The sequence below is a fragment of the Pelophylax lessonae genome, assembly GCF_965119305.1.
Source record: "Pelophylax lessonae genome assembly, chromosome: 1".
In the NCBI taxonomy this organism is placed as follows: domain Eukaryota; kingdom Metazoa; phylum Chordata; class Amphibia; order Anura; family Ranidae; genus Pelophylax; species Pelophylax lessonae.
This window is the reverse complement of record NC_138768.1, coordinates 520951679-520968502: the sequence shown is the minus strand read 5'-3', so window position 1 is coordinate 520968502 and position 16824 is coordinate 520951679. Positions and strand designations below refer to the sequence as shown.

At 47.2% G+C, this 16824-nt stretch overlaps 1 protein-coding gene across 1 annotated transcript in view; it reads left to right on the top strand.

Moving 5' to 3' along the window:
- Positions 1 to 3705: 3705 nt before the first annotated feature.
- Positions 3706 to 16824, top strand: part of GPX4 (glutathione peroxidase 4) — a 53290-nt gene continuing 40171 nt past the window's right edge. The window contains exon 1 of the mRNA XM_082264768.1: positions 3706 to 3802. Coding sequence (XP_082120894.1) covers positions 3722 to 3802 — 81 coding nt within the window. The 5' untranslated portion in view covers positions 3706 to 3721. The remainder of the gene's footprint in view (positions 3803 to 16824) is intronic.

Here is a 16824-nt window from a genome sequence, read left to right as displayed (position 1 = left end):
GCACTGTACCCATATGACATTTGTTATTATTTTTTTCACACAAAAAGAGATTTCCTTTGGTGGTATTTAATTGCCACTAGGTTTTTTATTTTGTGCAAAATAAACTAAAAAAGACCAAACCTTTTAAAAAAAAAAAAAAAACCTCTTCATAGTTATAAAATTTTGCAAAGAGGTAGATTTTCTCCTTCAATGATTGGCACTGATGAGATGGCATTGATGAGGCTGCACTGATAGGAGCACTGATAGGCGCACTGGTAGGGGGCACTGATAGATTACACTGATGAGGAGGCACCAATGGGCACTGATAGGTGACACTGATGAGGAGGCACTGACAAGTACTGATTGGCAGCACTGATAGCTGATAGGTGACACTGATGAGGAGGCAATGATGAGCACTGATTGGCAGCACTGATAGGGGACACTGATGAGAAGGCACTGATGCAGCACTGATGAGCACTGATAGGTGACACTGATGAGGAGGCACTGGTGGGCTCTGATTGGCAGCAACGGTGGGTACTGTTGATCACATGGTAAAGAGCTGCTGATTGGCTCTTTATCTGGACCTGTGATCAGCTGTGTCCAGAGGACACAGTGACCACAAAGCGTGGTACCCACACGCCACAGTGGGCGCAATCATGGGAGGACGTCATATGACACCCTGGCCGGCCAGGCTGTAGTCGTCATTCGGCTATTGCATGGCATAGTTGCCTACATTAGAAAAATTTTTCCAGGGACTCTTAGAGCCAGTTCACACTGCCGCGACTTTTTACCGCGACTTCAGCACGACTTGTGAATTATTTTGCGCGACTTATATGACAGACGACTTTGTGTTTGGCCAATCAGAATATGATGTGTTGTGACCTAATTCCCCTTTTCTGTTTTTTTTTTACTCATTTCCTCATTGCCCACCAGTGCCACGTATCAGTGTCCACCAGTGCCACTGCCCACCAGTGCCACGTATGTGTCCACCAGTGCCACTGCCCACCAGTGCCACGTATTAGTGTCCACCAGTGCCACTACCCACCAGTGCCACGTATGTGTCCACCAGTGCCACTGCCCACCAGTGCCACGAATCAGTGTCCACCAGTGCCACGAATCAGTGTCCACCAGTGCCACGTATCAGTGCCACAAATCAGTGTCCACCAGTGGCACATATCAGTGCCACGTATCAGTGTCCACCAGTGCCACGCATCAGTGCCACGAATCAGTGTCCACCAGTGCCACATATCAGTGCCACGAATCAGTGTCCACCAGTGCCATGTATCAGTGCCACAAATCAGTGTCCACCAGTGCCACGTATCAGTGTCCACCAGTGCCACGTATCAGTGCCATGAATCAGTGTCCACCTGTGCCACGTATCAGTGCCACCTATCAGTGTCCACCAGTGCCACATAGTGTCCACCAGTGCCACGTATCAGTGCCACGTATCAGTGTCCATCAGTGCCACGAATCAGTGTCCACCAGTGCCACATATCAGTGCCACAAATCAGTGTCCACCAGTGGCACATATCAGTGCCATGTATCAGTGTCCACCAGTGCCACGTATCAGTGCCATGAATCAGTGTCCACCAGTGCCACTCACACAGACCAAGCAGAGATAATGTAATATATATACCATTACATATATATATATATATATACCATATAGGCATGGCTGCAATGTGGGGAATGCCTGGCTAATCTCTTTCTTCTTCCTGGAAAGTCTGATAACAAGTCGCTTCAATTAAGATAAGGAGGCGACTCCCATTGAAGTATATGGGACAGGTCGGATCACAGGTCGCCTCAAAGTAGTACAGGACCCTTTTCTGAAGTCGGAGCAACTTCAGTAGTGCCAATTAGACGGCACTGATTGATTAACATTGCTTTTGTTATGTCAAGCGACCTGGAGCTACACAATTCGCCTCACAAGTCGTTCTAGTGTGAATGGGCTCTTACCAAAGAACTGTAAACAGAAACAAAATTGTCGATCTTTTTTTTTTGCTTATTTAGCAAAAAATAAAAACCCCAGCAGTTATTAATCACTTAATAGAGGACACTTTCACCCCCCCCCCCCCCCTTCTGCCCAGGCCAACTTTCAGCGCTGCCACATTTTGAATGACCATTGGCCGGTCATGCAACACTGTACCCAAGCTAAATTTTTATTATTTTTTTCACACAAATAGAGCTTTCTTTTGGTGGTATTTAATCACCGCTGAGTTTTCTATTTTTTGCTAAACAAATGAAAAAAAAGACCAAACATTTTGAAAAAAAAAAAAAAAGGTTTTTCTTTGTTTCTGTTATAAACATTTGTAAATAAGTACGTTTTCTCCTTCACTGATGAGGCTGCACTGACAGACACTGATAAGGCATCAATGATGGGCACGGATAGGCGGCACTGATATGCAGCACTGATGGGCACTGATAGGCGGCACTGTTGAGCAAGGATATGCATCACTGATTGGCACGGATAAGCACCACTGATGGGCACGGATATGCACCCCTGTTGGGCACGGATATGCACCAATGATGGGCACTGATAGGTGGCACTAATGGGCACCTATAGGCAGCAATGATGGGAGGCACTGAGAGGGAGGCACAGACAGGCATCATTCATGGGCAATGAGTGGCATCACTGGTGGGCATTGCTGATGGGGCTGCACTGATAAGTGGCTCTCCTTTACTCACGTGCTGTCAGCGTGAGTAGCCGAATGACGATAATCGGCACTTCCTAGCTACTCAGTGATCAGCTGTGATTGGACACAGCTAATCACATGATAAAGAGCCTACGTCATAGGCTCTTTACCGTGATCGGAGATGTGGTGTGTCCAATTACCGCAATGCGCGCCCCTGGGGGTGTGCACGAGCAGCCCATTCTGAAGTCAGAACAGGAAAGCCACCACCCGCCTGTCATTTTGCTATTGGGCACCTTATATTCTGAAATAGACTATTTCAGTCAGTTTGTCGCTGAGCAGTGCGGGGGGTGTACCAAGATGGCCGTCGCCACCTCCTACCTGCAGGTTTCTCGCTATACTTATTAGAGAACAATAACAATACAAATGTAATACTGTGATTCAGTATATTAACTGCTAAAAGAAATGTAAAATTCAAGACTTGCGTGGGTGTAAGAAGATGTGCGCCTTTGCTTCTTGTTCTGTCACATTAGGAAACCTATTGGAACGCATAGCGGCCATGTTAGAACACATGGCGCATGTGCAGTACAGTTGTTCTAGTCCGTACGTCACTTCCGGTTGCAGAATCTAATAGGTAGCGATATTCTGATAGAACAAATACCACCAAAAGAAAGATCTATTTGTGTGAAAAAAAGCGATAAAATTAAAATTTGGGTACATGACTGCACAGTTTTCATTCAAAGTGCGACAGCCTTGACGGGAAGGGGGTAAAGGTGCCCGGTATTGAAGTGGGTAAAGCAGTGAGAGCCGAGCCAGTGCTGTCCCAGCTCACATGACAACAAAGTTAGCTGCCATATTGAATATACACAGTGAGTGGAGCTCGGTACTACAAGGTACTCGAGTACTGTACAGTCAAGGTGTAACATTAGCGGCTAATCCTCGGCCTTCTCCACACAACTGACTGAACACTTCCTTAGCGCCACCACACAGCTCTGTGAAACCTTGCCCCGCCCCTCCCTCATGAACCAACGAGCCCTCTGTTAGTGCTGGACCCGCCCAATCATTTCTGATAGGCTGAATATTGGTACAAGAGGGCTGGACGCGGCGGTGCCATGTTGAAGCGGTTGTGTGTCAGCGTTAAACAGTCATTACTGCTAGCGACTGCGATAGGAGTGCTGAGCAGGCGGACCATGGTAAGAATGAGTAGAGCGGGTGTATGCTGAGTGTTCGTAGAACGTGTCATACGGAGGGGAACTTTCGGTGGCCGTCTCCTGACCTCTCTGTGACCTCTGTGGAGGTTGTACAGCGGAGTATATGCAGTATAGTGAGTTCGGTAGATAAGAGGGTGCTGTGTCAGCGTGACTCCTGAGTTGCCGTATACCACGTGGGGGAGACTGACAAGTTTTTTTTTTTTTTTTTTTTGTAACCCTGGTGCGCACACTGATTTATTTGTGAGGGGGCGGAGTTCTTGCTGTCCAATCAGATTAGAGCAATAACTGGTCTGCCTTATATTCCCCCATACATAGTGTAGAGCATGCTTTTTAAATCAGGGGTGCCTTGGCAAAATACCTAAAAGCTGCCCCAAATTGTGTACAAGCCAGCATGTGGCTCATCAAGCCTGCCTATTGGTTACACAAAGCCATGGGTTTTTATTGCGCAGCCTTCTAGTTGCTGGTGTCCTGCCAGCCAATGATGTCGTCAGTTGATGACTGTCAGGTGCCTAATCAGCATCCTTGTGTTGCCCCTCTCCATTAGCACTGGGGGTCACATTAGCTGAATGAGTCTAGGTTCATACTGCTTTAAAATCACTTGCTATAATATGATTTCAAAGCTGCATGTCAGTGCGACTTAATGCGCAGATGTCTTATGTAAGTGGCACCTGAAATTGCCCAAAAAAGTGCAGAAGCTACTTTTCTCAAATTTGAGAAGCAACACGAAGTTAGCATTGCACTGATTTGAACAGTTCCATTGCTGACAATAGGGAGGGACTTGTCAAATTGCATGACATGTCACAGCATTGTTAATGGGGGCTGGGGGAGAAGAGAAACCTTGGCATACTAGTCAGTACTCTGGACTGGCTGATTATCAGAGGGGCAGATATTACATTTTTTTTTTTTTTAATAAGTATCGGCGGTGGCGTAGCGTGGGGGGTGCAGGGGGGGCCGGCCGCACCGGGCACAACATCTGGGGGGGCACATCCAGTGTCACTCTGTCTGACATACACAGTTCACACACTGTCTGCGGCTGCCTCCATCTTTAGGCTGGGAGATGTCCAGCGTGGCTGCCTTATGGCGGGTCAGGGCGGGGCTGGACTGTGCCTCACCTGTCCATTGGTGTAGGGTGGGGTGGCGTTGCAAGCCAAGCCCCACCTATGCTGCCTCTCTTTACTGCTCAGTCAGTTTAGCAGCGAGTGAGTCACAGACTGTTTTTTTTTTTTTTTTTTTTTTTTTTTTTTTAATCACTTGATAAGAGCCAGAGGCTCTAATAGGCTTCAAAAAAGGGTGGACCTGGGCGCAGAGCAGTGCGCCCTGAGCCCACCCATGGTGTAACAATAGCGAATGAAAATTCACTATTGTCACATGGATCCTCCTCCTGGCCAATCAGGAAGCGGATCCGAGACCCGCTTCCTCATTGGCCGAAAGGCGAATGCATGTCATTGGCTGAGGAGGAGGTGGGAGGACTCGAGGAGAAGCTGCAGGTAAGTCTCTCTGCATTGAAGGGGGCACGCTTGTCTGTCTACATTGAAAGGGGGCACAATGGTTTCTCTGCATTGAAAGGGGGGCACGCTGGTCACTCTGCATTGAAATGGGGCACGCTGGTCACTCTGCATTGAAATGGGGCACGCTGGTCACTCTGCATTGAATGGGGGCACGCTGGTCACTCTGCATTGAATGGGGGCACGCTGGTAATTCTGCATTGAAAGGGGGCACGCTGATCTCTCTGCATTAAAAGGGGGCACGCTGGTCATTCAAACTTGCATTTAGATGCATTTTACTTTGATTACATCAGTATTTTCACAACAAACAATACATCTGCTTAGGGGGTAAGGGTTTCTTTAACTAACCTGCTGGTGGAAGAGAATCGAGTACTAAAATCCCACGGGTTAGGGGGCGCAAATTACTTGCCTTGCCCCGGGTGCTGACAACCCACGCTACGCCACTGAGTATCGGTATCACATTTTTTTTTTTTTTTTTAAGGGCCCTTTCACACGGGTGTTCCGCATGTCTTTATATCACCCCATCCGTTTGCGGGTGATATATGGACATAATGAATGTCTATGGGATTGCAGATGACCATCCGCTGACATCTGATTTCAGTTCTGTTCCGTTTTTGGAACAGAACCCTATTTTTGTTACATTTAAAAAACGGAACGGATGCAAAATTGGATGTCAGCGGTGTCATCCACTGACATCCGCAATGCCCATAGACATACATTATGTCTGTATATCATCCGCAAACGGATGGGATGATATGCGGACATACGGAGCTGATGACACAAGTGTCATCCGCTCCATGGAAAAAAAAAGTGCCGGAGCGGATCGCAATGCGGTCCGCTCCGTGTGAAAGAGCCCTAAAGCCCCATACACACGTGCAGATTATCTGAAGACTTTTGTCTGCAGACTTACCTTTTCTATGTAGTGCAAGGGCCTGCCGGATTGCATACAAATTGAAAGTGTTTAGGTTTGACCTCATATTATATGGTTTTGGTAAGTCTGCAGACAAAAGTCTTCAGATAATCTGCACGTGTGTATGGGGCATAAGTATCAAACTTGCTGATTGATATGGCTTTAAGTGCCTGCAGCTACAGACATCACCTGGTATTGTTTTTTTTTAGAGCGGACAGTTGGCTTTCTTGTAATGAAGACCTATGTGGCTAAGCAGCTGCACAGCTGTTATTACAAGCAGGGGTTAGGGACAGACCCAGATTAAGGCCCCTTTCACACGGGTGTTCCGTATGTCTGCATATCGCCCCATCTGTTTGCGGGTGATATACGGACATAATGTATGTCAATGGGATTGCGGATGACCATCCGCTGACATCCGATTTACGTCCTTTCAGTTCTGTTTTTTGGAACGGAAGAGAACCTTCTTCCGTTTAAAAAAACGTAACGGACGCAAAATCGGATGTCAGCGGTGTCATCCGCTGACATCTGCAATCCCCATAGACATACGTTTTGTCCGTATATCATCTGCAAACGGGGTGGGATGATATGCGGACATACGGACCAGATGACACAAATGTTGTCCGTGGAAAAAAAAAGTGCCGGAGCGGATCGCAATACGGTCCACTCCGTGTGAAAGGAGCCTGAGCCCCCGTTCACACTGGGGCGACCTGGTCGCCTGGCATAGAGAAGCTGTGGACCCGTTGTAATAGGAGCGACACAAGTTGCTCCGACAAGGGTCCGGAGCTTCTTTGGGGCGACCTGCATAGACTTAAATGTTATGAAGTCCGTGCCGGCCGCTCCGAGGTCGCAGTGCGAGTAGCGCGCCGCGACCTGTGAGGTTGCCCTGGGAAGTCGGATCGCCCCAGTGTGAACGGGGCCTTAGGCATTGTGATTTGTTTGAGGCATGTTTCATAAACAAACATTGCTTTTTGACAAACTGCGCAACTTTACTAAACTCTACTGGTAATATGTGCGATGACAATACAGCAAACATCACATTTTGGGAAAATGTTTTTTTTAATCTGCTATTTACAGGCTCTGGATGGAATTGTTGCAGATTTTAAAATGGCCAGCAGAGTGGTGTCAATTTTGCTGCTAATTTTCGGTTTAGTTTTAGTCAGTCTTTTGACTAAAATGCTGTTTAAGTCCTATTTTAGTCTTATAACTAAAATGCCATTTTAGTTAGTCTACATAATTAACACTACTCTAATGTGTGGATGTTGCTGCATTATGTAAAACGAGTTGTTTTTTACATTTTAGAATGCAGTGCCTTATGATTGTGCGGAATTTTACAATGTGCCTTGACTAAGAAAAGGTTGAGAAACACTGGTGTAGACACACCCTGGGGCTAATCCCTTAATCCTGCTAAATGATCCCAGTTCAATCTGGCGACCTGACTATGGAGTCTCTGCTTGGTGAACAGTGATTTTTTTTTTTTTTCTTTTTTTTTCATCATGTGTAACTCAACAAGATGATAGCTGGGTCTCCTCTGGCACTGCCAGGGCTGCCTCAAGTTCACATGTCACTTTCCTCCCATATTTGGCTTTAGGCCACATTCATACAAGATGGGGGTTGCAGTGGCATTTAGGCCCCGTTCACACTGGGGCGACGCTACTTTGCCGGGCGACCTCATAGGTTGTGGCTCGCACCGTGACCTCGGAGCGGCCGGCACGGACTTCATAACATTGAAGTCTATGCAGGTCGCTTTGGGTCGCCCCAAAGAAGCTCCGGACCCTTTTTCTAAGTTGGAGCGACTTGTGTCGCTCCTATTAGAACGGGTCCACCTGATTTTGCTTTTCTGAGTCTGTGGCATGCCCTTTATGTTAACATCATCTCAGCCAGTGTCATTGGTACAGTGATGGGAGTTTTTTTTTTTTTTCTGGTCCCCAAAAAATGTCACCTAGTGTCGGGTTAGTCCTACTAAAAATCGCTGCCATTAGAAGTTTTTTTTTTTTTTTTTTTTTCAAATAATTCCATAAAACTATCCCATAGTTTGTAGATGCCAACCAATCAATATACGCTTTTTTTTCTTTTGGATGTTTTTTACAGCAGAAAGTAAATTCCTCCCCCCCCCCCCCCCCCCCCAAAAAAAATTGTCTGCCTTTTCTTGTTTATAGCGTAAAAGAGGTGATCACATAACCACCAAAAGAGAGCTCAATTTGTGGGGATGGGGTAGGTCATGAATTTTATTTGGGTTTAGCATTGCACGATTGTCAAAGTAACGCAGTGCCCTATTGAAAAAAAAAAGGCCTAGTCATGAAGGGGGGGCAAACCTTCCAGGGCTGAAGCGGTTAATGAGACCCCAAACGCAGCTGACTGTCATGTGCTTTGTTGTGCAAGGCTGGCTGTGAAAAATATAGGAGCTACTTGCATAGGGCAGCCTACTGAAGTAAAAGGGCTGCTCAATGCGGTCATATGAATGGGTCTGTAGCACCGCTTTCATTAGTTTATAGTTTACACACCTTGCAATTCTGTCTGTGCCACCCAGCTTTACATAAGGCCCGTAAACGCTATAGGAAAATCGGGAGACTGTCTTTTTGTACCCGGAACAATCGTAGGATTTTCTGATAGTGTGTACACCACTTTAGACAGCTGATTCCGATCTTCTGAATGAAAATTCTCAAAGGAACAAACTCCAAAATTATTCTCATATGGGAACAGAATGAACAATTTTCATTTAATGTATACAGTTTTCATATGAGAAATCCGAAACGAAAGGACTGCACATGATCAAAAACCACAACAAGCCTTTGTATGATATTTTGGTACAATATTTCCTCGGTTCAAACTTACTGTGAAGCAACGAGAAAAATCGTACGATCATCCACCCAATTGACGTAAAGTGTGTACCCCACTTTAACCACTTAAGCCCCGGAAGATTTTACCCCCATTCCGACCAGGGGGTATTTTGCGATTCGGCACTGCGTGACTTTAACGGACAATTGCGCGGTCGTGCGACGCTGTACCTAAACTAATTTGGCGTCCTTTTTTTTTTTTTTCCGACAAACAGAGCTTTCTTTTGGTGGTATTTGATCACCTGTGCGTTTTTTTTTTTTTGTTTTTTTTATCACGCGCTATAAACAAAAAAAGAGCGTCAATTTTGCAAAAATAGCAATATTTTTCACTTTTTTTTATATGAAATTCCCCCCCCAAAAAAATGTAAAAATCTAAATTTTTAACATTTTCTGCCAATTTGTTTTATGCTACCTATGTTTGGTAAAAAAAAAATCGCAAAAAGCGTATTTTGATTGGTTTGCACAAAAGTTATCGCGTTTACGAACAAAGGGAAAGATTTTTGTCTTTTTTTTTTTTTTTTTGCGGCGGACAGATCGGACCCTTGACTGACATTTTTGACACTTTTGGGGTTACCAGTGACATTTCTACAGTAATCAGTGCTATATATATGCACTGTTACTGTAAAAATACACTGGTAGTGAAGAGGTTAACTTTATTTGGGAGGGAGGGGCTGTGTCCCGAGGGGCGTGCTTTCTACTGTGATTGGCTGTGGCTTGAGCTGTAAGGACACTGATCAACGGATCTACATAGTAGATCCATGTGATCAGTGTCTTTACAGCGAGGAGAATGACAGGTGGCTTGTTTACACAAGCTGCCTGACATTCTCCCTCTCCCCCGCCGAGTGGCCGGTGGACATCGGGTCCGCTGGTCACATGCGCGGGGGGGTCCGTGACCACGCGGGAGCGCGCCTCCGGGGGCGCGCGCTCGCTCCTTAGACCCTCACAAGCAAGCGACGTAGCCCTACGTTAGTTTGCCTGTGAGGGGCTGACCGCCGACGTAGATAGTCGTGCGGCGGTCGGCAAGTGGTTAAAGTGATCCTAAATGGACAATGTTTTATTTAGATTATCCTTCCTATTTCTCTGTGGATGATGGTGCTGCCCTTTAATTTATATAACCCCCCCCCCCAATCTAAGTACCGCTTTCCAATGTGCTAAATAGCCGTCGCATGACCCAGATCTTTCCCAGCCGGTCTGCAGAAAAACATAGAAGCAGGAGGAGCTTCTAGTCCTTTGCTGCTGGTCACAAGGTAAAAAAAAAAAAAAAAAAAACGGCCTTTGGAATGGAGTAAAAATTAAATCAATAACTGTTTTTTAAATGGTCATACACATATCTTAAATCTTTATTTTTTGTTAATAACATGGTGTGGGTGGATTTCTGCCAGTCATAGGCTGTGTCTTAGAATAGGAGGGAGGTGAATCCACAATTAAAGTAATTGTAATCGATCACATTGTAAAACAACCCATTCAGTTTAAGATCTGAAATGTTTTGCCTTTCATTTCTTATAGATATAAGAAAAACTTTTTTAAATGCTTTTCTTTTTTTTTTTTTTTTTTTTTATTATATAATCCCATTCCCTTCCCTTCCCTCTGTTGAGCTGCATAAGAGCTAGAGAGGAGATGTAGCAGGACACTGAGCTTCCCAGTGTTGCGGGGGGGGGGGGGGGGGATGTCAGGACAGGTCTGATCATTGGAGGAGAGTACACTAATTTTCCAGCATGGCAAGAGAACTGAACGTGGGGGTGTGGTCAGTTTAATAGGAAAGCAAGGGGACTGGCAGGAACACCAGGGATTTTATGTGAAGGAAGCAATACAAGGAGAACAGGAGACTTTCTCATACAAGTGCATGGAATAGCAGGAATATGAAGTGTTGGGGTAACAATGTAATATCCCACCCCCATCGTGTTAAGCTTGTTAGTGGGCATGGAGAAGGAGGGAGTGGGCTGTCCTCTTCACTGTGTATATGCCCACTCATATGGGCTGCTCAGATGTGAGTGGGGTATACCCAGTGGAAAATGACATGCTCAGCATAGAAACCCTAAGTGCCGGTTCACACTACGTCGCTCCGACTAAGGGGGCGACCTGTGAAGTCGCGTGCAGTGTGACTTGCACGGACTTCATAAAATGAATGTCTATGCAAGTCGCCCCGAAGTAGTAAAGGACCCTTTTTCTAAGTCGGAGCAACTTGTATCGATCCTATTAGAACCGTTCCTGTACTACTCAATGGACCGCGACAGTGTGCGACTTGCCAGGCTGACAAGTCGTATTAGTGTGAACCGGCACTAAGGGCTCATTCACATGGGTGTTCATTGTGAAGAACGAAGCAACTATAATGCCCCTTTCACACATGCTGTCCGTTTTTCATCCATCCGTTGACAGATGAAAAACGGACATCAATGTATCTCTATGTAAAAATGGATGATCAACATCCGTTTTCATCCGCTTCCGTCAATGTCCATTTTTCTCAGAATCGTCTTCCAGGACAGCCCATGAGACCTTAGGGCTCCTCCCCCAGGGACAGGAAACACATTCCAAAATTTAAATAAAAGGCGGTCCCTTAGTCCTCACCTTCAGTATTTAGTGTTTCCTCCGGACAGGGGGTAACATGTTCCTGGATTGTCCATGGAAAGACTTGGAAAAGGATGCATCTTCTCCTGCCCATAGCGGTACCCCTTAAGTGCCGCAATAGGGGCTGACCGCTTCTCCTGTTCTCTGGGCCAACCGGCAGGACCGCAGATGTTGTCTGGTGGAACACTGGGGAGTCCGCTCTGTTTCTGGCGGGGTCCTTGGAGCAGCAGTTGCTGTGTACCCGTGATCCGCCGACTTCGAAGAAATTTGAAGTTGGTGCCAAAACGGAGGGGGCGGAGCTCAGGCGCTTCCACTCTGGCCTCAACAGGAAGTGACAGTGTTGCTTCCGGCGCAGTGACGACATCCGCGGGCGCCAGGAAACCCTCGTTCCAGTTTCCGGAGGCGCGAACAGAGACAAATGGGCGACCGGTGTTTGGTGGTCCCAGCGTGTTCTGTTTTCACCTGACAGAGCGATGGATCCCACGGCAGCGACCGCACAGTCGGTAGAAGCCGGCTCTGGCACCGGCACCTCCCAGGTAAGCAATGGGGATTGTCTGGCCCTGTCTGCATATACCTGTCGGGGTTTCCTTATTCCTTTTCCCTTCCCTTATGTTTAAAAAAAATGGTTGGCAAAAGGGGGCACTATTTCTTTACCTTACACAAATGTGGGGATAATTTGGGGAGTCTTGAACTAATTATATTTTTCTCTTTATAGCCCCAAAAAAATGTGCAATTTGCGGAGCCAAGCTAGATTCCACTTGGAGCAAAACAGCGTGCCGCACATGTATAGATAATCTTGTTAAAGATGCTCCTACTGTATCCACAAAAGAATGTTGACCTTTTAGTTAGGTCCCTACATCTGTTTCTAAGCCAACAGAGTGTATGGTGACGTCCCAAGGAAGGAATCAGAGTCCCCTCATTTTTCAGTTAGGAGTCTGGATCAGGGGAGGAACCCGGGGAAAAAAAGTCCTGTGAAGGTTCCAGATTAAATATTTTTATTTTATTTTTTTTTCCCTGGAAAATGTGGATGGATTGCTTAAGGCTTCTTTCACACGGTCCGCCTCCGCAGGCGGATCCGTGTTGCTCAGCGGGGATCGATCCGCGATCCCCGCTGAGCCGGGCGGATGACAGCTCCGTCTCCGCTTGCAGAGCGGAGAGGGAGGTGTCTTGGCACCTGCTGCCCTCTATGGGGGATCGGAGGAGAGCGGACCGCTTGTCCGCTCTCATCAGATCCGCTCCGCTCCGATTACTGAACGGATGGAAAAATAGGGTTTCCATCCGTCCAGATTTCAGCACAGGATCGGATGCGGGTGTCAGCGGAGGTGACCTCCGCTGACACTCGCTGCCCCATAGAGCTGCATGGAGGATCCGCTCAGATCCGCCTAAAAAACTGACAGGCGGATCTGATCGGACCGCCCGTGTGAAAGAGCCCTTAAGCAGTGTATGTTATACTAGAAATTAAAGAGGAGAAGATGCAAGCATAATCTTATGTATACAATCCATAAGAAAAATGCTTGAGTTTTTCCCTGTACACAACTCCTTGCTAGAGACAAGGGTGTGTGTGATTACCAATCACGGGCAATCAAGCTGCCATGGGAAAAACCTGAAGGTGGAGGAGGAGTGCTGATTACACCAAATCTCCCCCACCACCCTGAACAGACAACTCAGGGTGTGTGTGTGATTACCAATCACTGGCAATCGATCAATTAAGCAGTAGCGTTTTTTTGGCATGATCCTATGTATGCAACAACTCAGCTTTTTGCTAAAGTACAATCAGCTGGAATGGGAAAATCCTAAAAGGAAACAATTTAAGAGGTTTTCTTTCTTTTGATGACAGCAAAGAATTATGGAAAATAGATTGTCAGTGAGGTTTATCCTTGCCTGTTTCTCCTTATGGAAAAACAGAATATCCTCTTAGTCAATTGCTAGATCTGGAGTCACCAACCATGCTAACACCCTGTGGGTTCACAGTTGTGTGTCATTATTTTATGAATGGAGGAGGATGAGTGCGGATTACACCGATCTCCCCCACCACCCTGAACAGGTGTGGGTGATCCTGTTACCAATCACTGGCTATCAATCTCTTAGCAGTGAGTTTTTTTTGGCTGATTCATCCGCTGAGGCAGTTAGAATGACAGCCAGAACCTCAGCTTTGGCAGGAGAGGTTTCTGGCTCAAGTCATGGTCTGGTGACTGTACTTCCAAACTGTGCCTCTGTGGTCTCCCCTTGACAGGGTGACCATCTCTTCGGCCCTGGGCAACCAGGAAGCTCTGGAACACACTGCTGACAAACTGCAGAGGACACTGGAAGTTCAGCCCCCTTTTTTTCTGGACTTAGTGTCCACAGGGCACAGGCTGGAATTCAATTTTCAGCCTCCAGAAAAATACCAGGTTGCCCACGGATCCAGCCAAAGCCGCCGCCCTAAGTCTCCAGTTAGGAGACTTACTAGATCAGAGGGTACTAATACCTGTTCCAAAGGGGGAACAAGGCAGAGTGTTTTTACTCCCACATTTTTGTGAAAAGAAAACCCTCGGGGAGTTATCGATTGATTCTAAATTTACGCAAATTAAATCTCTCGCTAAAATGCAAACATTTTTGCATAGGAATCAATACACTCCATAGGGAACCTGTTGTATCCAAGATGTTTTATGGCAACTCTGGATTTAAAGGATGCTTACTTTCACATCCCCATTCACCGAGCTTACCAGAAGTTCCTGAGACTAGCAGTAAAGCTAGGACCAGAGGTCAAACATTATCAGTTCCGAGGGCTGGATCATCAACAAACAAAAATCCTGCCTAAAACACCCTCCCAGAGGGTGACTTATCTCGGGTACGAGATCTCCTCCTCTCTGGATCAAAAGATTTTTCTCCCACAGCCCAAGGTATTGAAGATGCGTCAGATGGTAGCCTCTTTACAACCCAACCAATGGGTCTCTCCTAGAGACATAACAAGGGTCATAGGCCTGATGACCTCCTGTTTTCCAGCTGTCCCTGGGGCACGGTGCCAGCAATGTCCCCTCCAGAGGTTCTTCTTAAAGAACTGGGACGGACGGCCAAATTCCTTAGAACAGAAGGTAAAGGTGCCCACCAAGGTAAAAGGAGCCCTATGGTGGTGGAGATCTTCCCTTCACCTAGCAAAAGGTTTAGACTGGGTCATTCCAGTATCGGAGAATAACCACAGACGCAAGCTCTTCCGGATGGGGAGCATATCTCCAAAGCAGATGGGCTCAGTGGAATTGATCCCCATTGCAGATAAAAACCTTGTCGAATCAGAAAGAACTCATGGCAGTACTAAAGACCTTGGAGTTCTTTCGGATGGTCATAAAGGGAAGTCATCTGCAGATTCGATCCGACAACTACAGTGGTATACCTCAACAAACAGGGAGGTACTCTAAGTCAAAGACTACAGTCCATAGCCCAGAAAATATTTTTCTCTTACGTCCTCCGACAGTCGCCGCCTCTTCATATTCGTCACATATGGGGTATTAGACTTTGCTCCGAAGGAGTAGCTAGGCAACAGAATATGTTAATAAAGCTTTTAACATATCCAACATATCCCACCCTCAAGGGGTGGTCCCCTCAGTCAATACCCTCCTACTTCCTGCAACCATATCTCAGTTTTAATGTCTAGCTTGTCAGGAGTGGCTGGCTCTCTCTGTGCTGGGACTTTATGTCCCAGACTCTTTCTTCTTTTTAATATTTTGTTTTGAGTTTTTCTCTCTACCTTTACTTAGCTGTTATTTTATCAGTGTTAGTTAGTTCTTCGGACGAAGAGGATCATGCGGACTGGGTCTCGGGCTGATCCCCCTGGTCGCAGGTCGTGGGTCAGTGGCTTCCCAGTCTGCCATCGAGCGTTCAGCCAGGTAACGCTCCTGGCATAGTGAACGACCCATCCCTGTTCGGTGCAGGGATGCTTGGTGAGGTGGCTACCTCACTGGACGCTGTGCGGTTTCTTAACCCACGTTCGGAGCGTCTTGTATGCGACTCTCCCTGCCTCATGTGTAGCGGCTTGTTCGCCTGTGCGGGTCCCCCACACCGTGGTGAGGTAAGTGTATTTATGTGGGGACCTGTCTGTCTGGAGGGGTGTCAGTCTGGGACTGTGTAACCTGTCTCTATGCACACTGTTTGTCTCCCTATCTCTCGGCTGCATGCTGTGGGCTGCAAGGGGGGGGGGGGAGTTGTGTGGCACTATGAGTGTCAGCATGATCAGTGTGGAAAGCTGTGTGCTGTGGGGCATGTTTTATGGCATGTTTGGGCACTTACAGCGATCGCTGCGGCGATCGGTTCTGTTTTTTTACATACAGACATGTGTGCATTACTGCACTGTGGAGCGACGGTTTCGGCGCCAAAAGACGCCATTTTGCCTGCCCTCGCTCCGGCCGCATGTTTTACATGCATGGCGGCCATTTTCTTGTAGCCTCCATAGGTTTACATAGAGCGCCCTAGCAGCATCACTTCCTCTTCCCAGGAACACCGATCGAGGCAGCAGCAGCGGCGAGGGTCTCAGGTTTTATCCTTCTGTTTCTTGCTATCCATTGCCTGTGTTCAGTTTACATATCCCTGTGGGGGTCTCATTGTGCTTAGTGTGACGCGGTGGGCTGCGCTTGCCGCGCTTGCTGAAAGGGGCAGTTAACCCTTGGTTGTCTGGCATTACAGGGGCAATGGATTCTCAGGAGGGCAAATTTCCTACAGTATTGGTGGAAAGCCAGGGGACCGCTGCTTCCCCCCCAGGGGGGGGATTTAGCCACTATTGTGGCTGGCCTTGCTGCTCAGGTGCAAATGCTGGTGGCTGCTCAATCTACCAAAAGGCCCAGAGTTGTGCTCTCCTCTGATTCTGAGGGTGAAGGTGATGGGGCTGTTCTAGCTGGGGCTTCCCTATCGGGGTCCCGCTCCTCTCTTGATCTAGTGGGGTCTGAGGTGGAGGCTGAAGTTGAGGGGGTTGATAATTCTCCCCCTGGCTCGCCTGAAGAGCTTGCAATCATGGATGAGTTGATTGCTTCTATTAAGCAAACGCTACGTTTGCAGGACGAAGTGTGTCCCCCCGCTGCCTTGGCGGCTTATGGGATGCAGAGGAAACGCAGGACGCCACAGGTTTTCCCCTGCAATGCTGATTTTCAGCGCGCTGTTAAGGATCAATGGCGCGATCTGCGCAAACCTTTTGCGGTACCAAGTAGATTCAAGCTGCGTTAT